Source organism: Drosophila elegans, unplaced genomic scaffold, assembly GCF_018152505.1.
Source record: "Drosophila elegans isolate 14027-0461.03 unplaced genomic scaffold, ASM1815250v1 contig_476, whole genome shotgun sequence".
Taxonomy (NCBI): Eukaryota; Metazoa; Arthropoda; class Insecta; order Diptera; family Drosophilidae; genus Drosophila; species Drosophila elegans.
In genome coordinates, this window is record NW_024545863.1 from 13,157,315 (window position 1) to 13,181,157 (window position 23,843).

Sequence of the window (23,843 nt, forward strand, 5' to 3'; positions counted from 1 at the left end):
AATTTATTTTAACATTCTCAATTTGACATTACAAATTCATAACAAAGTTTTAAAAAACTTAATACAGTTTGGAACGAAAATCGAAAAGGAATGCCTCCAAGATTTTTGAATGTAAAATTATAGTTTTAGATTAAAATATTTTAGATAAATTGTTTCAACTTTATAATTTGGATTCTCAGTTTTACCAAACCAAAAATGTAACATATATTAAATTATATGAAAGTTAAGCAGGACAAACTTTGGTTATAATCGATCTATGATGAATTTCCATAGAATATACATACTTAATAGGCTACTTTTTTATGTGTAGCTGGTTTGCACATCATTTGCTGGTATAGGACATCCAGGTCGCGTATAAAACCACCAATATCCCAAAGGACCTGGTTCATTCCGGGGCGACTCTCATTTGGCGGCGGTCATCATGTCGAACTTGAGTGGCAGTGCCACTGGCAGTGCCTGCGCCGTGTGTGGCGATCAGAGTTCCGGAAAGCACTACGGTGTGGCCTGCTGTGACGGCTGCTCGTGCTTTTTCAAGCGGAGCGTGAGGCGTGGCAGTAGCTACGCCTGCATCGCCCTCGCCGGCAACTGTGTGGTGGACAAGGCGCGTAGGAACTGGTGTCCCTGCTGCCGCTTCCAGCGATGTCTGGCCGTGGGCATGAATGCGGCCGCCGTTCAGGAGGAGCGGGGTCCGCGCAACCAGCAGGTCACTCAGTACCGCCATGCCCGGCGACAAACGGTGCAGGTGCCATCGGCGCCATCTCCAACGGCCCACTCGCAGGCGCTGCACTTCCAGATCCTCGCCCAGATTCTCGTCACGTGCCTGCGCCAGGCGAAGGCCAACGAGCAGTTCGCTTTGCTGGAGAGTTGCCAGCAGGATGCCATCCTGCAGGCGGTGTGGAGCGAGATCTTCGTCCTGCGCGCCTCCCACTGGTCACTGGACATCAGTGCCATGATCGAGGGCTGCGGCGATGAACAGCTCAAGCGGCTCATCTTCGAGGCCCAGCAGCTGAAGGCCGACGTGCTGGAGCTGAACTTCATGGAGACCCTAATATTGTGCAGAAAAGGTAAGGGTTTCAAATAAGTTGAGCTTTAATCGGAAATCGGAGTGCCCTGGAAATCTCTTTATAACAAGTTTCAGAAATCTATTTGACTAAATTATAGATTTGAAAACCAATTTGGAAATATGTAATAAAAAATACTTCGTTTAAAAAACTTTAAGGAAAAGCATATAAATCTAACATATGCAAGCTCGACAAACTTTTTAAATTAAATGAAAGCAAAAGGTTGACAAAACAACAATTAAAACATTACTTGTAATCGAGTTGCGGTCTGTTTTTAAAGATGAGCTCCGACTTACATCGACTGTTAATTCAGGGATTTTATATATAGATCGATTGGACACAATATTTAAAACATTTAAAATTCAGGTGATTTAGAAAGACATAAAATCCGAAACGGTAGATGTAAGTAGAAATTAGACCTGCTTATTAAAAGAAACATAGGTAGAAGCTGTTCTATAAATTATAGAGGAACAGAAAACAGAATATTAATTAGTTTATGTGTAGTCTTGCTATGTTGACAAGTACAAAAAAAGGAGAATTTGATTCTGTATTGCATCAAATAAAATACTTTTCCTATGGAGATGTAAGCTACACATATTTAATACGAATAAACATTTGTTTCAGTAGGCTCTTTGTAAAAAGTTACTTGGTATAATAACGTCCATATCATATTAAGCAAACAAATTCATTGTTATTTCATTTAAATTAAACAAATAATGTATGGAAAGACCACAAATGGAAAGAAGAAGGTATCTACGAAGGTTGGCAAAAAGAAGCAAATCGTAGAAAATAATCGAGGGAAAACAGTGAAAGTGAAAGGTCTAAAACGCATTGCACCCCCTACCATTTCGGCCGATGCCACCACTTTTTCTGGATCACCGCATCGGTTTAATGATCTCAACGTAACTACACATCAACCATATAGCGTTAACTATCCAATCGCTGAATTAGTTCGCCAGGAAGTGGCTAAAGCCATGTTTAAGCACAGTTTCGAAACAGGAGCAGCCCTAGAAGGCAGAAGAGAAATGCCCTTGGCTGGTAATTTAGTCAATCTTGCAAAACTTGATGATCTAAAGGATATTGTGAACAAGCTCATGGTCGAGTCTGTCATCGAAAATAACGCAAAGAAGGTTCAAGAGACCGCTGAAAAGATTCTTGCTTTCGAGGAGAATCTTAAAAATCTTACAGTTCGCATAAGTGCACTTGAACAGTCGGTAAATGGACTTGCAAAAGATTCTGCGGCGTTTCAGCGAACGGAAAAGAAGACCGGATTGACTGGGAAATCTTCTATTATATTAAATAGAGTACCGCGGCTTAGCGACGATTCCAAGCTAAGATTGCCTTCCTGGCAACAAAACAATACAGAAAAGTACGATGACAAAGAGAAAAGTGAATTGGACATGAATTCGGAATTAAGCTCTTCAAAAACAGAACAGGAGGGTGAAAAGACACGTGCCTACAACGAGCTTATAAGTAAGTTCAATCGGAAGACGTTGGAAAAGCAGGCAATTCCACGTCCCAGCAGTTCGCTTGTTGGTAAGGACTTGGCCGACAGACGACTATTCGAAACCAACATTCTCCAGTGGCAAAAGTCACCGATGACTCTGCAGCATCACTTTTCAAATGAACTGTTCGTTCCGCAAAGCTCCGCAAAGGACACAATTGCCACAGAGCCACCGACAACACAAAGCCACCGACGTATCCCAATCCATCCAAGACTCACGAAACAGGACACGCCCACAAGCACCGATGATTTGGATTCGAATTGGTTGTTTGAACAGTAGAGGATTGCATTTGCTTTAGTTTTTTTTCGAATTTGTAAACTGCAATAAATATTTAAATTTTCTTTGAAATTATGAGAAACATACCTCATTCGAAACACATATCATACACTGATAAAAAAAAATGGAATAGTACAAATAAATAGCTGACTATTGAATGCAAAATTGTATACTAAATATTTATATTAAATATTAAATCATAAGTTTAAATACAATGCGCATTATGTTGCCTGATTTTATATTAAATATAATAATATGGTTCATATAATAATATGGTTCATATTTAAATTAAATTGTTGACCTTTAAAATAGTTTTATAACTAAAATTATAAGATATATGTTTATTTGGCTTACTAATATACAGTAAAATACTATAAAATTAGTAACTCCCGAAATCGACCTAAAATTGATCCAAAAGTGATTGGACGTATTCAGCAGAACAACATGATCACTGATCCCTGATGGATCAGTAATCAGTGACCAAGTTTTTTCTGCTGAACACTTATGATACATTAGGCATTAATTAATTAATTTTTTCTTGTTTTGTTGGTTTTTTATTTTTGTTTTGTTTATATTATGATTCTTGTGTTTGTTCTTATCGATATAGGCTAGCAGATATGTATCATGTGTCAAGAAATATGTATCATGTATCACCAGTGATCAGTGATCGTGTTCTGCTGAATAAAGACATTGATGTTAGGAAACCAATTTCTAGTAAATTACTCTATCGATGACTAGCAGAACTGGACATAGAAACAAAATAAGCATGAGAACAGTTAAAAAAACATAAATAAAATTTTTCAAAAATGTAATTTTCTGAATCAGGGGGTCAATCTCGACCGGAAAATCAAACTTCCGTTGTTGGAGGATTTGGTCGATTTAAAAAAAAAAACGCTAATTATAAAAAAAGTTATTATAACAAAACTATTAAATTAAAAACCAAACCGATATAATTATACTACATTTAAGTATAATTAAGTTAAAATCCAAAACGATAAAGGACATTTATCCATTGTTCATTGAGATTCCAGGATTCTGGTAATATTTTTTTCAGACAACATAGAGTTTAAATATTGTCATAAAACAAATTCTTTGAGTTTTTCAAGTTTAAAGGCTTCCTCATCAAACAATTTATGAATTCATTCTAATTATTTAAGTCGTTTAAAATATTATTTACAGAATTGGCTATCAGTGCGCAGTACGGCATAATTCTGGGAAGTCACTCGAACGCTGCACTCGTTTCCTTGGCTCGATATACACTGCAACAATCGAATTATTTGCGATTTGGACAACTCCTTCTTGGACTGAGACAACTATGCCTGCGACGCTTCGACTGCGCTTTATCTTGCATGTTTCGCACTGTGGTTAGGGACATATTAAAAACACTTTGAGATTAAGTTTAATAAAATACCCACTCCCAATAGAACTGCTTAATTTTGATGTCAAACTTTACTAGTTCAGTGAGATGAGCTAACAACATTTAAGGAACCCGTAACACCGTTGGATATGCTATGTGCTAAAAAACTTACAACTCTTGAGGAAACAATAGGTGGCTACGGAATCTCGAGGGTTTTGTGTTTGGGCTACAATGAAATTACAATTACGAAAATAATTCTTTACAATTATTACAATTTTTGAACAGTAAAGTTACTGCTCTTGAGCTTTAGTTTCTTATTCTATCAGCAAATACTAAATTTGTTTGCTTTAATTAACATCTTTCTCTATAACTATCGTTCGAAAAAAGACTTAGTTTTACGAATTTATAGTTTAAAATAAGGAAATATTTTAAGCCAGCTTGAGGATGCCTGAAATAGAAAAGTGATGGCCAGCAGAATCTAAACTCAAATGAAACATTAAATTCCAAACATCCATACAAATAAAGATTCCAAATAACTTAATTCCAAAGACGGCTTTTTGCATCGATCATCGACCTATAGATCAGCCTGATCCTAAGGTTTCGGTCGTTTAGAGAATACCCCATATTCAATGTTGATTTTTAAAACAATTTTGAAGTGACGATGACCGTATTAAAAATACTAACTAAACGTCAACTATCGATATAAGTCACGAAGTAATTGTGCTCGTTTCGCTTGTTATATCGATATTTTGGTATATTTTGGCCATCACTAGAGTGTCTGCTGCGGCCGTTTCGTTTCTGTAATTATTTTTCGTATTTAACCAAGCCGTGAATAATGTAAGCTAATTATTGGGGAACCCAAGGGCACAAAATGCGCGCGCGTTGCCAAAGGAGCTAGAATGCTATAGAGTTTTCGTGCCGAAATCAGATTCGTTTGCTTTTCCTGCTTGTGCTCCTCGTCCGTCGGCCATTAAGACACACAACAGAGAAAACGGGAAAATAATACTCGTGTGTGTGTGTGTGTGTGTGCGAGTGTGCGTTGAAGTGTTGTGAGCTCGGAAAGAAGCCAGTGGGAAAAAGAAAAGCGTTCTCCAAGCCGTGAAATCCTAAGCGTTTCCTCGACTGCAAGCGGCGTACAGGGTGCACCGTGCAAAAAAGCAAAGACAACCAAGGTACCTACCTGAAGTGAATTCACGGGAAGAGAGGGGGAGGGAAGAGTGTTTAAGGTGCTGGAGGAGTGCGGGACGAGGGAGTTTCATTCATAAAAAGAGAGTGCACCGTTAGTCCAATTGGTTTGGCTTCCAATACACAGACACGCACACAGGCTCAGAAGGTTGCACACATTGATTTTTCCAACTTATTCACACATGTGTGTGTGTGGATTAAAGAAAAACGTTTCAAGTGGTTTCCATGCCACATTATTTGGGATTAACGCATTGGTGCTCCCGATTTTCCAGCATAGAAATAAAGCCAACAAGCTGCCCCTCCACCTCCACCTGTCCCTCGATCCCCCCGCAACCAACACACGTGACAAAACAAGAAAATAGATTTACATAAAGCACCAACAACATTTCGCAGTCGATTTGGCATTTAACAGTTACCGTCTTAACGACACAAGTCCAGTGCCCCACACTCCGCCCCCACCTCGTAGAAAAACATATTTGCTAGGCACGATCACAGGTAAAAACGGAAGGGACAAGGGGAAGTGGACACGGAGAAGGGAACTGGAAAGAGGAATATAAAAGGCATAACATTTCCGCCTGCTGCTTTCGGCTGGCGTCCGCAACAAAAATAGACAACGTCGCAGCGGCATAGAGTCGCCACCGTCAGCGGTTATGGGTGGCCATAAATCGCGAACAAATTAACAAGCCGGTTGGCAGGGTTTTGTTAAAACACCCTTATCTCCGTCATGTTCATACCTTGTTCGGGACCAATAATCCAAGTCGAACTTTTGACTGTATCTTTATAGTCTCGAAAACTTTAAAAAGCTAGATTACTATAAAATCGACGAATGAAGTCCAATTAGATACGACAGATATAGTACAGCTGTTTCTAATAACATCGGTTTTTCAAAATTGAAGAATGTAATTGATATTTATTTACATATTGTAAGTTTAAAGATGTTTTAAAAACAAGAACTTTCAAGGAAAATTCAATTATTTTTGAGATTTGAGTTCTTTTCAAGATGTTTGGGGAAACAGCTATAATTTCAGTGTGGCAAAGATGTAATAGTCATAATATGAAAACATTTTACATCATAAATATAAAATGAAACTGTATATCTGACAAATATGGGATTATCCAAATAAAAGTCTTAGGATTATCGCATGCTTCTGCTCCGCATAAACGTTTTGAAGAAGTCTGCATATGTTTGTGGCTTCTTTCAGCTCTTGGAGCAAGCGCCACGTTTGCGTTGCTGTCGTTGCAACATGCACCTAGGCCTGCGCCACTTGGAAAGTCCTCCTCTTTTCTTGTACCCCCTTCTGCACAGCCCCGTTTTACAACCCCTGTCACTTATTTAAATGCCGCAAGTGTTGTCGAGTTTCCTGTGCCCATGTGTGCTTGGCTCATTAGGGAATAATTTTGCAATGGGCCCTGCAGAAAGAAAAACATGTATTTTATTGATTTTACCTGAAGTTTGACCGACAACAAAATCGAACTCAATGCGGTACACCGTTAACCCAATTCTGGGCGCCCACACGCTCCCGAAAAGTTTGTTGTTGCTTGATCTAAAAACAAAATCTCACCTATATATGTATGTAATATAATCATATAGAGATCTCTCGGCAAGCAGCCAACAAACCTACAAATACCATTAAAGCTGTTAGTACAGATATACAGCTGGGGTCAAGATTATATCACTGAGAATTTTCGATTTAGTTTATATGTTTTGCTAAATTAAACTATTTTTGCTGTGTTCTACTACGAGAAAGTTTGATATAAAGTTTAAGCAACTCTGTGGAAGCGAATATGCATATATGAACTTTTTGCTTCTGGGTGTTGTATTTATGTGTATAGTTTTTAATTGGAATGACATGTACATGACATACACTTTGTTTGGCAAGAGTTATTTGTTTCCAATCAATTTTTTTTTGTTTTTGTGGTTTATCTTGCCGCAACACCAGTAAGTGCCGTCGACTTATTTGACCACCGTCACCAATCAATTGTTAACAGATTAAAATTGAACAAAAGAAATGTTCCGTTTTTTTGTATATTATTATTCTGACCTCGGCTGTAGGTACTGCATGTTGTTGCTAGCGCCCCTCTCATCTCTGGCTCTCCCGTTAGTTGCATTGACTCTTAACGCCTGACGTTGATAAATGAATCATAAAAGCAGCGCTGCCGACTTCGCCGGCATAAGCAGACAGGCGCCAAAATCGCTCTACTCTCTCTCTCTCCCACTCCTTTTCGCTCTCTGGTCATATGTTTGACTGCGTTGCCCGCCCACCCGAGTGTTTCAATGTTTTTGTTGTCCCCAGCGTTTTATTTCCTTTTCTGTGTTGCTGTAACTTCGAATGCGTGAGCTGTTTTGTTTTTGTAACAAGCGATAATCGAAGCCACTCTTATTATCGCAACGAATTCTTTGTGACTCGATCGTTAACGTGGGCGAGAGAGCAGAGAAAGAGCGCACCGCTGATACCGTTGAAGTGTGTTGCATGGGGTACAGTGGTTGCTCCATACTTGGAAATCCAACAAAATTGTACTTTTGTTGTGGGTATGATTTGAGGGAAATTATAAATTTTGTTTGGCATAGAAATAATATTATGCTTCAATATAGCGCTAAGATTAATTTTGTAGGTAAAAATAGTAAAAAAAAAACTAGTTGGTAACGTTGATCAGAAAAGAAAACATTTAAAAATGTACGATTTGCAATATTGATATTTTTTATTAATATTTAGTTATTTATGTATAGTTAAATAGCGAAAAATTTCGAAAATCTTTTTTAAAAGCTTCCTTCACTCTTTGATGTTTCCTAGGATATTGTTTATAAAAAAGATTATTAAAATTCAAAAAAAAAACTTTTTTTAAGCACTGTAAACTGCGGCACTTACTCTCGCGTTAAATGTTCTCCGCGCCCGTTCTCTTGGAGCGGTATATGTATGTTGTTTGTTGCCTTTTGCCGGCTGCTCTAGTGGCAGTGACACTCGAGAGTGAGAGTCACACCGACGGAGCAACTGAGCAACGGCACAGTCCGATTTAGTTCGCCGGACGGCCCATATTGATAAATTTATTATTGTGGCTATACATCTCTATCTCTCCTCTCCTGCAACAGCCTCTGAGTGTTCGAGTGTGTGTGTGGGTGTTTTTACCATTTTAAAAAAGCAAAACAAAGTGCTTTTCTCATGCAAAAAAAAAAAAAATTGAGAGCACACAATTTTGGCGTGATCTTCAAGAAGATCGCATAAAAAAAGAATAATAAAGTGCCAAAGTTGTATAATTTTGTGCAGAATTCTGTGAAACACACAACGCCTAAGTGTTGGCGAAATATATGCCAACAATCTTTCCTGTGTCGTTGTATGGCTAATGTAAAGTTTTGCGGAACCATATGACGCGATTCTAATAGGGCGGGGAAAACAGAAAGAAATATATAGTAAGATAAGCTGCGGTACATTTTTTCGATAGATAACAGACGGTTAGAAGGCCTGGAAATACTCCGAACATTAAATCATTCCTGCCCAGTTCAGTTCCCGTTTTTGTATGAATTCAAAATTAATGAATTATTATAATTCCCTAAATAAAATTACAATCTTCCCCATATTGATTTAATTTGATAAAATCAATAACTCCAAATAAAATAACACTCAAAACAGAATTGATATCTCAGTTTTGATCAATTAGATTGTGCCAGTTTTGTTTATCAACTGAAATGAGAAGATATGTCTCATCGTACTTTGCTTTTTCGACAAATAATGATCTTTTTCTCCCACTCTCGACAGCTGTTTTCTGGCCTTAGAACAGCTGTGCATTAAGGGGCGGTAGACGAAGCGAGGCGGAGGAAGCAGAAGCTAACCAGAAGAGCCAGAAGCACTCCAAGTCAAAGGCATGTCCAGCGAGGAAGACAAACCGCCAGCGCCGCCCGTGCGTCTCACCAGCAATCGAGGCGGCATCGAACGATCCGTGGGGGGAGGAGTGGGCGTCGTCGGCGGAGGACTGGGTGGTGGGGGTGGCGGCGATGTACCGCCCGATATGCGTCCGCTGCCCAAAGGTGAGTACGATTCGATTAGTTGTACACAGCATGTGGACATCGTTGGTCCGCTTAACAATGTGTTTTTATCTCTTCCCCCCAAAAGAACCCGATGACTCCGACCGGAAGAAGAAAACGCTGAAGAGCAAGATCAAGGGCTCGAAACCCTCGCACGCAGACTCCAAGCCAAACATCTCCTATCCCACGAACTTTGAGCACACGGTCCATGTGGGTTTCGATGCTGTAACCGGCGAGTTTACGGTGAGTTCTTTGTTATGCTCGATTCCGAACACCTTCAGTCGTGTTTGCCTCGCCATTATGTTTACGGATTGCTTTCTAAGAATAGCAAGGAAATTTTTGGTTCTATTGCTTATGTCCTCCATTTGATAAGCTTTAATACAACAAATTCATATGCAAAAACACAGTCACCAGCATACGACTCTAAGTTTTGATTCCCAGGCTCAACATTTTGTGAAATTTTTGGGTGATGAGGGTAATAGAACACGAATATTGAATGATAAAGTTAAAAAAATGTTTTTTTTTTCAGACAAAAAGTTTTTTAAATTGTTTGTACGACTTTTTAACAAATGTTTTAAAAGAGAACTTAACAAATAAAATAATAACATTATTTAGCCTTTAGTCAAAACTGCTAAAACCTTTTATCAAATAAATTTTGTATTTTTGCTTTTGATTTAGCGCTTTCAAAATATACAATATATTACACCGTACTTCAACATACATTTTGTTGTCTTTATCTTTCTCTCGCGACACGTGCTCTATATCGATTTCTATTATCTATTATTATTTCAAGCTGCCAATGAAAGTAAGTAAACCTCACGACAAACTAACTCTTCGGAACTTGCCTTCATTAGTTACTCAATAAAGTCTCATTGTGTTCCTTTGTCTTTCCATTTTGTCTCGGTGTTTGTTTCAAGTTCGATCGCTCTTATTCATGGTTTACATTTTGTTCGTTACGATCTCGGTCCTATGTTAAATTTGTACTTTCACCATATTCCTACACTAGACCATACAACATTACACCGACCCATGCTGTCTAGAATTAGAAGTTGAAATGCCTTTGTCGCTGGCTTTTCGTTATTTCCCCATGATCGGAATAATTGGTCGTGCATTGACGTACCCAAAACCCAAGAATTTACCTTTACCCTATGCCTTTTAGAAGTAAATCCTATCGCTGTTATTGTGTTAAGTAATTCTTACAACAAACTGACCTGCGTCCTTTTTGCAGGGAATGCCGGAGGCATGGGCGCGTCTGCTGATGAACTCGAACATCAGCAAGCAGGAGCAAAAGAAGAATCCCCAGGCCGTTCTCGATGTGCTCAAATGGTTCGATAACACAACCAAACAGAGGCCAAGTTCCAAGTACATGACAAATGCCATTACGACGCATTCAGGTTGGTCACTGCTTTGATTTTAATTTAACAGAACGATGTATGTAACAGAAATTATTGAAAAAAGGGTACTCCTTACTCACCAAGTAGTTATATTTTCTAATTAAAGTTTTTATGATTCTTTTACTACTTTACTTAGAAGCATTTAACAACAAAATTCAATTTAAAAACAATTGACGATAGTAAACGATCAACGCTTAATTTAAGACAAATTATAATTTATACGAAACTGTAGTTTAATTTCTTTGCTTTCAAGCGTATTTTCCCATGTCTTACTGATTCTAATGAAATCCCTACATTTTCCAGGCTCATCGCTTAGTCGGGTCAGTAGTAGCAGTCCAAGCAGCACACCCACGGACTCGGAGCTGCATGGCTCCAATAGCGGTGGCAACCTGATTGGCGTTCAGCTGGGCAGCATGACCTTGGGACCCAATGCCAACAACGTGGCTGTGGCTGGCCAAATCCTGGGCAATCACTACCAACAACAGCAGCAGCAGCAGCACCTCCTTCAGCAGCAGCAGCAGCAACAGTTGCACCAGAATCACAACCAGCATCACATGGGCATAAGTCAATCGCATTCGTACAACTTTGTCGGACACACGGCCTCCTCATCCACATCGCAACATTCATCCGCCAACGAGGACGACATGCTGGGATCGCAGCATCCGCATCCGCAGCAACTACAACAACAACAGCAGCAGCAGCCGCCGCCGCCACCGGTGGCTTCAAGGCCGGAGCGCACGAAATCCATCTACACGCGGCCCATCGAGGATCTGCAACCATCAATCTTGCCCATGCCAGCGGCGCCAGCGACCACGCCCACAACTCCGCTGCAGAATCATCGGGCGCCGGGCGGTATCACGGCGCCAGTAGCGTCGCCGTTGCTGCATAACAATGCCACGACGACGCTGGACAAGAACAAGAACAATGCAAGTAAGTGCCGCTCCACGATATGTGGGTCATTCCCTAGTTGTAAGGAGCCTAGGCAGCAAGTCATTAAAAAGCTATTAGTGTCAGAATTCTTTAAGTTGTACAATACAGTTTTGGCAATTATTTAAAATTTGTTTTTTCGATGAAAAAGTTTTAAAGATATAACAAACATTTAACATTTCTTAATAATGTAGAAAATGTTAGTGGGATAAATATTATTTAAAAAGATATTCTGCAAATAAGTTTAATTTTTTTTTCTAACGGAAATATGTTTTTTTAATATATCTGTGTTGCAAGCTCAGGAAGTTTTGACTTTTACTAGCTAACTAACTTGTTTGCTGCCAAGGCTCAAAGGCTTTGATGTGCCGTTCATAGTTTCTCAATGCTGCCTTTCTGATAAAACTATAAACTATAAATTTTTGTGGTAATATTGCTAATGAAGATTTAATGAATGTGTATTTTGGTATTTGTATCGCCTCTCTGTGTTCTGTTCTGTTTTGTTTTGCTTCTAATTGCTGCTAAAATAAAATAAATTAAACAACTGCGACGACGCCAGCTCCAACGTCCCCAACAACCACAAATACAACAGCAGAAACAGAAGGCACCGATGCAACATCAACACTTTTGTCTGCTACTAATCCTAGTTGTTCTACCACTCCTACTACTACTGTTCCTGCTCCAGCTGCGTCTCGCGGTAGTCTTGTCGAGACGGCAACAGCACCAGCTAACACTGCAGCAGCAATAGCAGCAGCAGCAGCCACAGCCACAACGACTAATCACCATTCCTCTGCTTCCTCCTTTTCATCATTTCCCTCGTTCCACGACGACGATGCCACGCTCCACACGATCCACACCCTGCCAACGATCCATTGTCCCACGCCGACGTCTTCCGCTCGCAACTCGACGGTTCCGCCCATGCCGCCGGTTGCGGTACCCATGCCGCCCATCATCACGCCCGCTTCGCCCACACCCGCCGTTGGACCTTCAGATCTGTATACGACGGAACCGACGGCGGGCCAGGTGGCAGCGGCTGCTGCTCCACCTCCGCCGGCGGTGGCCGGCAACCAAATCGCCGTGCCCCAGGCGGCGTCTGTCACGCCCAACACGCGGGCAGCCAATGCCAAGAAGAAAAAGATGTCCGACGAGGAAATCCTGGAGAAGCTGCGCACCATTGTATCCGTGGGCGATCCAAATCGCAAGTACACCAAGATGGAGAAGATCGGACAGGGGGCCTCGGGCACCGTGTACACGGCCATTGAGTCGTCGACGGGCATGGAGGTGGCCATCAAGCAGATGAACCTGTCACAGCAGCCCAAAAAGGAGCTTATCATCAACGAGATCCTTGTGATGCGGGAGAACAAGCATCCGAATGTGGTGAACTATCTGGACAGCTACCTGGTGTCCGAGGAGCTGTGGGTGGTCATGGAGTACCTGCCCGGCGGCTCGCTCACCGACGTTGTCACAGAGACCTGCATGGACGAGGGCCAGATTGCAGCCGTCTGCCGCGAGGTGTTGCAAGCCCTGGAGTTCCTCCACGCCAACCAGGTCATCCATCGCGACATCAAGAGTGATAACATCCTGCTGGGCCTCGACGGCTCTGTCAAGCTGACTGATTTCGGTTTCTGTGCGCAAATATCGCCGGAGCAATCCAAACGCACAACCATGGTGGGCACTCCCTACTGGATGGCACCCGAGGTGGTCACCCGGAAGCAGTACGGACCTAAGGTGAGCACAATCACTAAGCATTAATTTGTTAATTTATTTGTACGCCTTAACGTTTTTACTATCCAAAAAAAAAACACTGAACAAAAGTTTTTTAAAAAATATATAAAAAAGAAAATAAATTGATATTATATATACAGTTGCGGTCAAAATAATATTAGTCTTCTAGCTTATGGAAATATCAATATAAATATTTTAGAAATAACCTTTGTTATTATTTGTATATTTTCGTGAAGCTATTACTATAAACTTAATGAGGCAAATATAAAAAATCTACAATTATCTTATGTATAATATAATATTTTTAAAAATGTTTAAAAAAGACTTTAAAATTTTTTGTTGTAATTAATTTGAGAAACAGATCAGATACTAATAATATTTTCATTTCATGGTTATGGTTACTTCCTTAAATCGCTTAAAAAAAATAAGTTACTACAGTATTTCGAGAAAAAAATTTTAAGATATTATGAACAGTTTACAAATTCTTTGAAAAACTAAAACAATATCAAAGGGTTTTTGTTTATTGATTAATGTTTTTAATTTAATGTTTTTAATGTAATAAAAGTGTAGACATATAGATTAGATAAGATTAAAGTTGGTTGGCTAAACAAATGTTTTCTTGTTCTTGTGTGTACAAAATCTCAAAACTTTGGCGTTCTGGAAAACCAATGTTATAAAAAGAGAAAAATTCTAACGCCCCTTTTTGCTTGCAGGTGGATCTGTGGTCGCTAGGCATTATGGCCATTGAAATGGTTGAGGGAGAACCACCCTACTTGAACGAGAATCCGCTCAAAGCCTTGTACCTCATTGCCACCAACGGCAAGCCAGAGATTAAAGAAAAAGACAAGCTGTCCGCAGCATTTCAGGACTTCCTCGATCAGTGCCTGGAAGTGGAGGTGGAACGGCGAGCCAGTGCATTGGACTTGCTGAAGGTGAGTTTTTAGTCGACCTGCTGGCCACACTCCTAGCATAACCATCTCATCCTTTCCATTGCAGCACCCCTTCTTGAAACTGGCCCGTCCATTGGCCAGTCTGACGCCTTTGATCATGGCCGCCAAGGAGGCAACCAAGGGCAACTGATTGACAACCAAGAAGAAACCGCTTATTTAACCATTACTAATGAATTACTACTGCAGAAAACAACAAGAACAACAAGAACAACAGCAACAGCAACAACCACAATAGCAACAATAACAGTTATGCATATGAACAGATGATGAATTATTAATGATTATGATTACTATTATTAATTATTTATACAAACGTATTATATACATACATATTATTATATTATTATATCTATTCTAACGAGACAAACAGCAAAACTAAGAAAAACTGCTTACGACAACCAAGAGACACGCGTAGTTCAATTTCCACAAATCGATTTTCGGTTTTCTTATATAAAAAACACAAGAAGATTACACGTTGCTTTGGCCATTACATCATTGAAACACGTTTCTAACATTTGTTATACCAAAACATATATTTAAATTTGTATAGACCCAAAATTTGTATTGAGCATTTTGAATGCTTTTCAAATTGTATGCCTAAAAATGATTTATAAAGGAGAAAACAAAACACGTATATAATAGTTGTCAAGATTGAAACATTATAATTGGTAACATTTGCATTTAAAACATATTAAAGTATACATACAAATTTGTACAATGTATAAAGCACTTATTTCATTTACTTTGTCATTACATTTCTATAAGAAAGCTTAAAGAATAATTTTATGAGAGTATGAACTTTGAAACGCTGTTACTAACCTTATGACTTGGAGTATTATTGCTGATTTTAGTAAAAGTTTCATTAAGTTCATAAACAGCTTTATTTAATAAAAAATATATTTTTTATATGATTTTAAAATATTGTTTTTTGCATGATTTTTATTTGCTTCTTCTAAGTTGCTTCGGCTTGATTTTTTTTAACCCGAGAAGAGCAGAACTCATCCTTTTCAAGAAAAAAAAGGTTCACTTTACACTGACCAACACACCCTTAACTCCAACACAACTTCCACCCGCCCGTTTATTGCAATTTTTTTTATGTCTGTACATGTAGTTGTATATCAAAATGAAACATTTAACTGTAATAGAATTTACTATTTAGATATAGACACATATAGAAGACACAAAGACACCTGTATTTTTCAATTTACAAAAATGAAACGTATTTTGCACGTCAAAAAGAACAACAAAACTGTAGCAATATATTAAAAAATAATTGTAATAAGAGGGAATTATTCAGAGAAACCACACTAACTGTTTAATTGGTAGTAGCCACTAAATATAACTAGAAAATAAAAAATAGTGTAAAAATTCGATCGTGAACAATGAGAAAAGTGAAAGATAAAATGGAAACCAGTTACTTTGTGCCTAACCGAAACCGAAAAATGAAATCAATAAGAGCAACAGCAACAAGTAAATATTATACTGATAGTAACTAGCAGTTGTAGCGTAACATAGAGAATCGAAATTCTAGCATATATAGAGAAGTCAACTAAAACACCAGCTAACATAGATAGCATGCTTGAATGGGTGCGTGTATATTGAGGGTGCTGAAAGGATCGGTCGAGATCAATAAAATTACATACCTTATTTCATTAAACTATTAGGCCGAATGCATTATCTCATTTATTTCTTGATTTTGCAAGTGTCGCGGATCCTGCTCAAATTATGCTTTACCGATTAAAAAAAAATGCAATTTTCTTTATTTCAACGGTTCTTTTTTAATATGAAAGAAATTTGATCATAAAAAATAAAATTGTACAAAAATACTTTAATCGTAAATAATTTTATTTTATTAATGTTTTCCGACATTTTAAAGAATTTTACAAAGATTTGAATCAATCGGATTTGGTTTTAAAATATTTAAATCCAAATAATTTTAGGCGTATTTTATTTTTCAAGTTTTGGTTTAGAATTGTAATTTAATTGATATCTTTAAAGCCAGAGCCTGCTATTATCCATATTGCGCAGACGACTTAGACGATCGTTTCCCTTCATAACAGGGCTATTAGATTAGTTAAGCTTGTGCTAACATTATTTAAACACCAAAATCAGAAAAAAAAACTTTATACAAACGAGAGGAAAAGATTTCTTTGCAACACTGAGGAAACATTATTTTCAATATTAGTTCCTAATACACAACCATTTTCCATAAGGATGGAAAGAAGTCTGGCTTTGAAAACGAATAAAATTACGGATTATTGTATTTGTATTTATTTTTAGATATTAGTAAACTTGGCTACAGTGCAGAAATAATGTGTATTAAACAATAACGGTAGCTATGAGGCAACCGATGAATGGGTAAATAAGTACATAAATTATAAAAATAAAATTGCAAAAATGAAAAATAAAACATGATCAATATATAGATGAAAAACGCAACTCTAACATAACGTATAAATGATCAATAAATATTTATGAATGAAAAGGAGTTGATTGAGTCATTATATATTTTTAATTGCATTAATGTGTGTATTTTATTTTATTCATTTAAAATATTAGAAGTTACAAAACTTCGACTTAGTGTAATAATTTAATTGTTATGATTAAATTGATTAGTTTGCGGTTTTCTTATAATGCCACTACTTGTTGCGGCGCGTTGACTCAGAAGCTGTGGGTGGTGGCGGCGGGCCGCGTTTGTTGAGCTCCTCCAAAAAGCCGAGCACAATAGTGTTTCTCTCCTCCTCCATGTGATCCAGCACCAGATAGCTATAGGACATATAAAGATAAAATATAGTTTATTTTTCAATTTAAAACAGGTTATTTTGTTATCAGAAAAGGCAATATTTAGTGAATCTGTTCTTACCGCTTGTCGTTCTTCAGTATGTCTTGAATCTCCTTGAGATGGTTGGGATTTTCCTTGATGAGATCGCTGCTCTTGTGGGTAATGAACTTGCACTCCTGCAAGAGTTCCCGCAGGGAAGTCTTCGCCGTCATCGTTTTATCCTTGATGTAATCGCGGAACTCGCGTTCGCCCTTGTCCGAATTGTATTTGAGATACCGCGGATCCTCTTTGATCAGCTTCTTAATCTCCTTCCATGTGCTAGTCAGCTGCAGAGTGCTGATCTCGTCCAGCATTTCGCGGAATCGCTCCCGCTTCTTTTTCATTAAATTGTCAATGTGCTCGTTGAATTTGCTGTAAGCGTAAAGTTAGTTGTATGCTGAAAAATATTCAGAAAAATGTTTTTTTCCCTACCGCTCGCGATCCTCTCGATCGAGGGTCTCAATCAGTTCCCAGCGATGGTCCTTTCGCAACTGACGCTTGACCTCCTTCCATGTGAAGTCCGGCGTGCGGACTAGATCTGTCAGCAGTGCGGTGAAATGGCCAATGCACTCTTCGCGCATATGGTGCTCACGCTCCTTGTCCCGATCCCTCAGATGCCCGGCCAGGGTTCGTTGCACCTCCTTCTCCCGCTCCCGGATGCTCTGCTCTGCCCTGAGCTTCTTTTCGCGCTCCTTTTGCTTCTGCTCAGCCTCGTTCTCCCGCTGGCGAGCCATCTCGCTGTCGACGCTGCCAGCTCGTTCCTCCTTATCGGATTCCTCGCGGTGCTCGCCCTCCTCCTACAGAAAATAGAACACACATTTTGGTTAGCATAATATAGTACACATCGAAAAAGCCATCAAATATATTTATGTATTTTATAAAGGAAATCGCTTTATCGACAAGAACATTTATTCTCTATAAAAACATCCTTTTACTATCCATTTCTATAATGGAATAGCGGATAAAAAAAAACTTTTAATTAGCATTAACAAGTAAATTGATGACTTACCGGAGTTTCTCGTTTCTTGATTTTCTCCGACTTGCTTTTTTCCTCCTTGGGTTTTTCTTTTTCCTTGGACGACTTGCGCTCGCGATCCTTGTCCCTCGAACGACTGCGTCCTCGATCCTTGCGACCCTTTTCCTTGTCCTTGTCCTTATCCTTTTCCTTGTCCTTGTCCCTATCCCTCCGATCCGCTTTGCGTTCGCGGTGCCGCTCTCGTTCCCGCTGTTCGCGCAACTCCCGCTCCTTTCGCTTCTCCTCCTTCATTATGTGAAGATAATCCTCGAAATACTCCTCGCGGTACAGGGAGTCCACTATCCGGTAGCGCGGATCGGACTCAAACTTCTTCTTGATGTCATACCACCGGGTGTGGCGCTCGATGTCGTGCCGTTCGCGTAGCATATCCAGAAAGTCCTTGCGGATCTAGAGTTTGTGAGTGTTTGTGAAAGGAATATTGACATGACAGCCATGCGGAAGAGAAGAGAAATGCGAAAAACATATAGAATTAGAAATCTGGCATTGATGTGTCCTTCACTTAACACACTATCACTTAATAGTCTAACTTAAAGCTTAGAGCTATTGTTTCTTAGTCTATTAAACATAGTTACACTGTTTTGAGCCTGCAAAAGAAGGGTTTTGATTAGTTGTCAGATACTTAACTGAAAGAGAACGTTAGATTAGTTTAGGTCCTGCTGGCAGAGAGAGAGAAGTGGGTGGGAACAGACTCAAATCGAACCACGCAATCAGGAAATGGCAAAATAAATTAAGAAAAATGATTAAAAACAGTATAATTCACAGGGCTGAAGGGTTGATAAAAGTGCATACACCAAATTAGCAATAAGATCAATGAAATTCAGATTTTAAATAGTGGTTTATTCAAATTTATTTGCTCAGTGAATTATACTCTAATGTAAAATATAAGTGCAGCAGGTTTGCATGTATATAGTGGTGCTTGATAAAAATAAAATATATACAACAAAGTCTCATATAATATAGGTGCTAGGATCAAGCAATAGTTGTGGATTGTGTGCGTTTAGAACCGAAAGCGGACCAGCTAACCCTTTATTCTCTCTCTTAATTTACAGGCCGTGGTTTGTGAGACTTCAGCAAGGCCGAAGGGTACAATAGTCGATAGATCTACAGTAAATATATATATGGTATACGGTAAGAATATGGGACAGAGAGCATTTCAGCGACTTTGGGCCGCTGTCTGGACCTGCGAGAGCAAAGATTCGAGATGTGGCGACTTTCAAAATCTCGTGAGTCTTTGGTCTGCACAGGTTGGATTGGTTTGGATTGGATGGGCTGAGTTCGGTTCCTTGGGGGCTTGCCTCTCTTGTCAGGTGACAAACTGCTGTGTGCTTTCATTATTTGTAAACAAAACGAAAATAGTGGGTTAATTAAATTAAGTATTATTCATACTGTTTGCTCAGCGCCGCAGACACTTGCACATGTATTGCTGTCGCTCTGGAACAATCGCTCTGGAACAATCTTTCTCTCTCTCTGTCCGTCTCCTGCTCGTTGGTATCCATCCGAGAGCCCAACGCGAACTTCAAACATCATCATCATTCACTCCCAATGCCAATCACATCATCACATCATCGCATCATCCTCTTGATCACATCGCATATGACATCCGAGAGGGGCGACGTGGGGCGAAGGGCGGGAAGTGGAAATCACACCAACGATTATCAGGTAATTTTCAATTTGGCAAACCTTTCGATATTTTTGTTTTTATTGTTTTAAATATTTGTATTTGTAATTTTTTTTATTATTATTTAGTTTTGTTTTTTTTTTCCAAATTTGTTTCTTATTGCAGAAAAACAAATTTTAATGTTTTTGCTTTGTATGTTTTCAAGTAACTCACCACACAGATTGCAAGCATGTGCGTGGGTCAAGTAGATCAGTGGACGGCGATGACAGACGGCGGTCGGAATTGGCTGTCGAGGTGGTTGTACAGGTGGTTGTTCTTGATGCTGTTGCTGTTGTGTATTTTGATGGTGTTTTGGGTGGTGCATTTGTGCTGTAACCTGCTAGCTAGTGGCTAAGGTATCGGGTGGCAAACCACCGGGAACCCAACACGTTCAGGGATAATGCAATCGATCGGGGTTCAGATTCGGATTCGGTATCGGTATCGGTTTCATTTTCAGTTTGGTTCGATTCGGTTTCGATTCGATTCACACGTTGTTTATGGTTTTAAAAGTTAACAGAAAATCAATCACATTATGTAAATACATTTGGCATACAGATAAGTTATAAAGTTATATATATAAAGATATGCATTTATGTTTAAACATCAAGATACGTAAGGTGATGGGGTTGGACGCTCGAGCGTACCCTATTCCTACCTGCTCTTTCTTCAGCTGCTTGTCCTCCTTCTCGCGCCGCCGCACCTCCACGATATACTCGTTGAAGAGGCTCTCCCGCTCGCGCACCTTCTCGATGGCCCTGTACCGCTCCTCCTTCGCGTTTTTCTGGCTGAACTCTGAGAACGAGGATCTGAAAAACGATCAAGGATAAAAAAACATTCTTTAAACCAATGTGATAAAGGAATTATTTTAAACATATTTAAAGTGTTCAATTTTAAAATATTGTAAAAGCTGCAACACACATTTCTATCCTACAATGTTGTAAAAGTTCTTATTCTATGGAGATTTTCTTATAGCAATTAAACTCTACATTTTTCGAAAAATCAACACAATAATTTCTGTCCTTCATTTTAAATGTATCGTTAATAGATTGGGTATTAATTTTCTTTAAATATTTTTGTATAGTTCCCTAAATCTTGGTGTTCATGCGGACGATCGGTGATGTCTTAATCGAAAGAAACATATTTTATGTGTCCCAAAACACGATATACTCACTTTCCATGCAGCCTGGCTTCCTCCATTAGGCTGCGGAAGTCCTCTCGCTTCTGGCGCATCTTGTTCCGCTTCTCCTTACGCTCCTCCTCGGCTCGATCCTTGACATACTTTTCAAATACCTGTTTGCGTTCCTTTGACGTCAGCAGCAAATATCGCGGATCAAACACGATCTTGTGGAGCTCCTTTTCCCAGGTGCTGAATGCCGACACGTCCTTCTCTCTAAGCATCTCCTTGAACTGGGTGACGCGCATCTCCAAGGGTACCAGGGCCCGCTCCTTAGCCGCCCGCTGCTCCGCCTCTAGGGCAGCATCCTCGGCCCGCTTTGACTTCGAAACTGACGTTGAAAATGCATTCATTAGAATCAGTTTGGCTTAAGATGCGTGTAATAAACTTTAAAAGCCTTAGAAAAAGTTTTAAATATCGCAGTTTAAAGTTAGTTTTCAATGATAATATTCGAATACTAGCCGAAATACATTTAAATTGATTGATTAAATGTAAAAAATATAATGGTTATGCTCAATCATTGGAAGCAAAAATAAACTTACTCATTCGCACTCGTTTTGTGGGCACTTCCTCCACACTGGACTCGGACTCAGTGCGTATCTTGATCACCTCATCGTCGTCGTCATCCTCCGGTTCCACCCGTTGCACCTGCTCTTGCTGCTGGGCTTGGACTTGAGCTTGAGTCTGCTCCTGTGTGGCTTCCTCGCTGGATTTCTGGTCCGCCTCCGCCGACTTCTCTTGCGGGGTCTTCAGTTGTTCGGGTCGCTCGTTAACCGCCTTGTCCACATCCTCGCGATTCATCAAATCCTCGGGGCGATCCCAAACTGATGTTCTCGTCGAAGGATTGTAGAAGAAGACGCGGGCATCTCCTGTCCAAACGACGCACCAGGGAGTACCGGCAATGGGTGTACTTGTCACCGGTCGACTTTTGTCCGTCTGCTTGGCAGTGGCCGCCGCCTTCTTCTGCTCCTCCTCCTTTTTCCGCTTCTCCTCCGCCGCCTTCTTAGCCTCCTTTTCCAAAGCGGCAGCCTGGGCCGCTTTGTTGTTCTCCGCATTCGCTTTCATGGCAGCAGCAGCGGCCGCAAATGCAGCATGCGGATCAAATCCTGGTGGCGCTGAACCTGGTGGCATATGCATCATGGGATTGGGTAGCAGATGGGGTGGCAGTCCGGTCGGAGCCGTTGCCACAGCAGGAGCCACCCCAGAGTGGGCAGCCATTCGGGCGGCCTCCATGTCTCTCAGCGCCTGCGGCTTCTCCCACACACTCTCTCCTCGAGCAGCATGAAAATAGTACGGCCTGCCATCGGGAGCACGATGCTCTGACCATTCTGCTGCCCGTGCAATAACTGCCGGATCGATAACGCCCGGTTTGATGATCAACGACTTGGCTGGCTTATTATCCTGGCCGCCGTGCATGTGTTGCTGTTGCTGCCAGGGCGGTACACCCACGCCCCAGGGCGCTCCAGCTGGAGCCGCTCCGCCAGGAAATCCGTACGCCGGTGGCGGCATGCAAAACGGCGGCTGTCCAAACCCCGGAGGCGGTTGCATTCCGGGTGGCTGGAACATGGGCGGCGGCTGTTGGCGCACATTGGGTGGCGGCTGGGAAAGCAATGGAGCTGCCGCATTCGGTGGCGGCTGACTCATCAGATGCGGCGGCGGCTGCGAGGTGAGATGTGACGAAACCGCTGGAATCTCTCCGGGCGTCTCGACGGCCTTGACCTCTGCCTTGGCGACCTGGGCAGGTCGCTTGGCCATTTCCTCCACCTCGGCCTGGGTCATAATCTTCACATCGGGTCCTTCGGGTCGGGTCCAGGTGGTTTCCCTTGTCACCGCATGGTAATAATAGGACCTGCCGTCCTCTGCCTTGGTTTCTACCCAGATTTCCGGCGGTCCCGCCACACCATTTGCTCCAGGAGGAGGTTGTTGTTGTGTTTGCTGTTGCTGCACCTGCACCGGCTGCTGCGGCTGCTGTTGTGTCTGTTGCTGCTGCTGTAGCGCCTGCTGCTGCGGTGTGTGCTCTCGTGCCGAGTGCTCTCCTATGGGTCGGCCACTGAATGCATTAAACGGCTTGCTCCTGAAATTAGGTCAAGGTAAAATAGTTTCGATGGCAAACACACTGACTTTTCCCTAACAACGCACCACTGGCCATCGATGGGTTTTTCCTTGGCTATAGCAACGCCATTATTCGGGGCCTCTTGGCTGCCACTGCCACTGCCACTACCATTGCCGTTTCCATTGAGGCCTACTCCTGGTGGGGATTCCTTTGCCTCCGGCTTGGTGATCGGCGAACTGGTGTGCTCGCTGTCCATGCTCTCCTCTAGACTTGCTTCCATTGCACACAGATATCACTGTACGCACTCTCTCACTTTGCATTTAGAAATTTTCAGAAAATTTTCTGCACTTTTCTGCCGCTAGAGATGTAAAAACAACTTACTGGTCTCGATAGGTATGTTATCGAATAAAACAGGTCAGGTGGCAGCACAAGTTGACAACGGCGTTGCCAGACCGTATAAGTAGAGTTCACAAATCTATGTACATATATATTTTGCTTGCGACTTAGGTATTTTCCAATTTAAACTATTTGTTTCAAATTATTATTTGGCTAGTCTAGGGCTGTTGGGTTGTTTTAGCAAGGGATTATGAAAACACTCCGAAATCATAATCACCAAAAACAAAGAAATTAGCTTCTTTTGAAACATGTTGGGCACCTTAAAATCACATATCAAAAAAGGAACGCGACCAATGATTACTGATAAAGTG

General features: G+C 40.6%; 3 protein-coding genes across 10 annotated transcripts; 2 read left to right on the forward strand and 1 right to left on the reverse strand.

Moving 5' to 3' along the window:
* Nucleotides 1-378: 378 nt before the first annotated feature.
* LOC108148194 (nuclear receptor subfamily 2 group E member 1) lies at nucleotides 379-4,233 on the forward strand. The gene is made up of 2 exons (XM_017275100.2): nucleotides 379-1,064; nucleotides 4,022-4,233. The coding sequence occupies exons 1-2, from the start codon at nucleotides 422-424 to the stop codon at nucleotides 4,231-4,233; spliced, it is 855 nt and encodes a 284-aa protein (XP_017130589.1). The 5' UTR covers nucleotides 379-421.
* A 724-nt stretch (nucleotides 4,234-4,957) lies between these two features.
* LOC108148255 (serine/threonine-protein kinase PAK 1) lies at nucleotides 4,958-15,700 on the forward strand. 6 transcript variants are annotated; one of them, XM_017275179.1, is made up of 8 exons: nucleotides 4,958-5,036; nucleotides 9,137-9,405; nucleotides 9,491-9,645; nucleotides 10,631-10,796; nucleotides 11,100-11,726; nucleotides 12,280-13,448; nucleotides 14,159-14,377; nucleotides 14,442-15,700. In XM_017275179.1, the coding sequence occupies exons 2-8, from the start codon at nucleotides 9,243-9,245 to the stop codon at nucleotides 14,523-14,525; spliced, it is 2,583 nt and encodes an 860-aa protein (XP_017130668.1). In that variant the 5' UTR covers nucleotides 4,958-5,036; nucleotides 9,137-9,242; the 3' UTR covers nucleotides 14,526-15,700. The 6 variants fall into 6 exon arrangements, with proteins under 6 accessions (XP_017130668.1, XP_017130667.1, XP_017130672.1 ...); XM_017275178.2 differs by having other exon boundaries at nucleotides 4,963-5,371; XM_017275183.2 differs by having other exon boundaries at nucleotides 4,963-5,371; nucleotides 12,712-13,448.
* A 1,203-nt stretch (nucleotides 15,701-16,903) lies between these two features.
* Nucleotides 16,904-23,521, reverse strand: LOC108148254 (transcription elongation regulator 1). 3 transcript variants are annotated; one of them, XM_017275175.2, is made up of 8 exons: nucleotides 23,223-23,519; nucleotides 21,626-23,157; nucleotides 21,081-21,414; nucleotides 20,565-20,715; nucleotides 18,226-18,639; nucleotides 17,649-18,013; nucleotides 17,259-17,588; nucleotides 16,904-17,161 (listed from the first exon to the last, which is right to left on the reverse strand). In XM_017275175.2, exons 1-8 carry the CDS (start codon nucleotides 23,414-23,416, stop codon nucleotides 17,035-17,037), a joined length of 3,447 nt encoding a protein of 1,148 aa, XP_017130664.1. In that variant the 5' UTR covers nucleotides 23,417-23,519; the 3' UTR covers nucleotides 16,904-17,034. The 3 variants fall into 3 exon arrangements, with proteins under 3 accessions (XP_017130664.1, XP_017130666.1, XP_017130665.1); XM_017275177.2 differs by lacking the exons at nucleotides 16,904-17,161; nucleotides 17,259-17,588; nucleotides 17,649-18,013; nucleotides 18,226-18,639 and adding exons at nucleotides 19,791-19,932; nucleotides 20,084-20,260 and having other exon boundaries at nucleotides 23,223-23,521; XM_017275176.2 differs by lacking the exons at nucleotides 16,904-17,161; nucleotides 17,259-17,588; nucleotides 17,649-18,013; nucleotides 18,226-18,639 and adding an exon at nucleotides 20,015-20,260 and having other exon boundaries at nucleotides 23,223-23,521.
* Nucleotides 23,522-23,843: the final 322 nt, after the last annotated feature.

Bases quoted from the DNA above. Each gene is read 5' to 3' on its own strand.
- LOC108148194 (XM_017275100.2), top strand. From the start codon at position 422: ATGTCGAACTTGAGTGGCAGTGCCACTGGCAGTGCCTGCGCCGTGTGT. The intron at 1,065-4,021 runs GTAAGGGTTTCA...TATTATTTACAG, and splicing joins CCTAATATTGTGCAGAAAAG to AATTGGCTATCAGTGCGCAG.
- LOC108148255 (XM_017275179.1), top strand. From the start codon at position 9,243: ATGTCCAGCGAGGAAGACAAACCGCCAGCGCCGCCCGTGCGTCTCACC. The intron at 9,406-9,490 runs GTGAGTACGATT...TCCCCCCAAAAG, and splicing joins TATGCGTCCGCTGCCCAAAG to AACCCGATGACTCCGACCGG. The intron at 13,449-14,158 runs GTGAGCACAATC...TTTTGCTTGCAG, and splicing joins GGAAGCAGTACGGACCTAAG to GTGGATCTGTGGTCGCTAGG.
- LOC108148254 (XM_017275175.2), bottom strand. From the start codon at position 23,416: ATGGAAGCAAGTCTAGAGGAGAGCATGGACAGCGAGCACACCAGTTCG. The intron at 21,415-21,625 runs GTAAGTTTATTT...TTTCAACGTCAG, and splicing joins CACAAAACGAGTGCGAATGA to TTTCGAAGTCAAAGCGGGCC. The intron at 17,162-17,258 runs GTAAGAACAGAT...TATGTCCTATAG, and splicing joins ATACTGAAGAACGACAAGCG to CTATCTGGTGCTGGATCACA.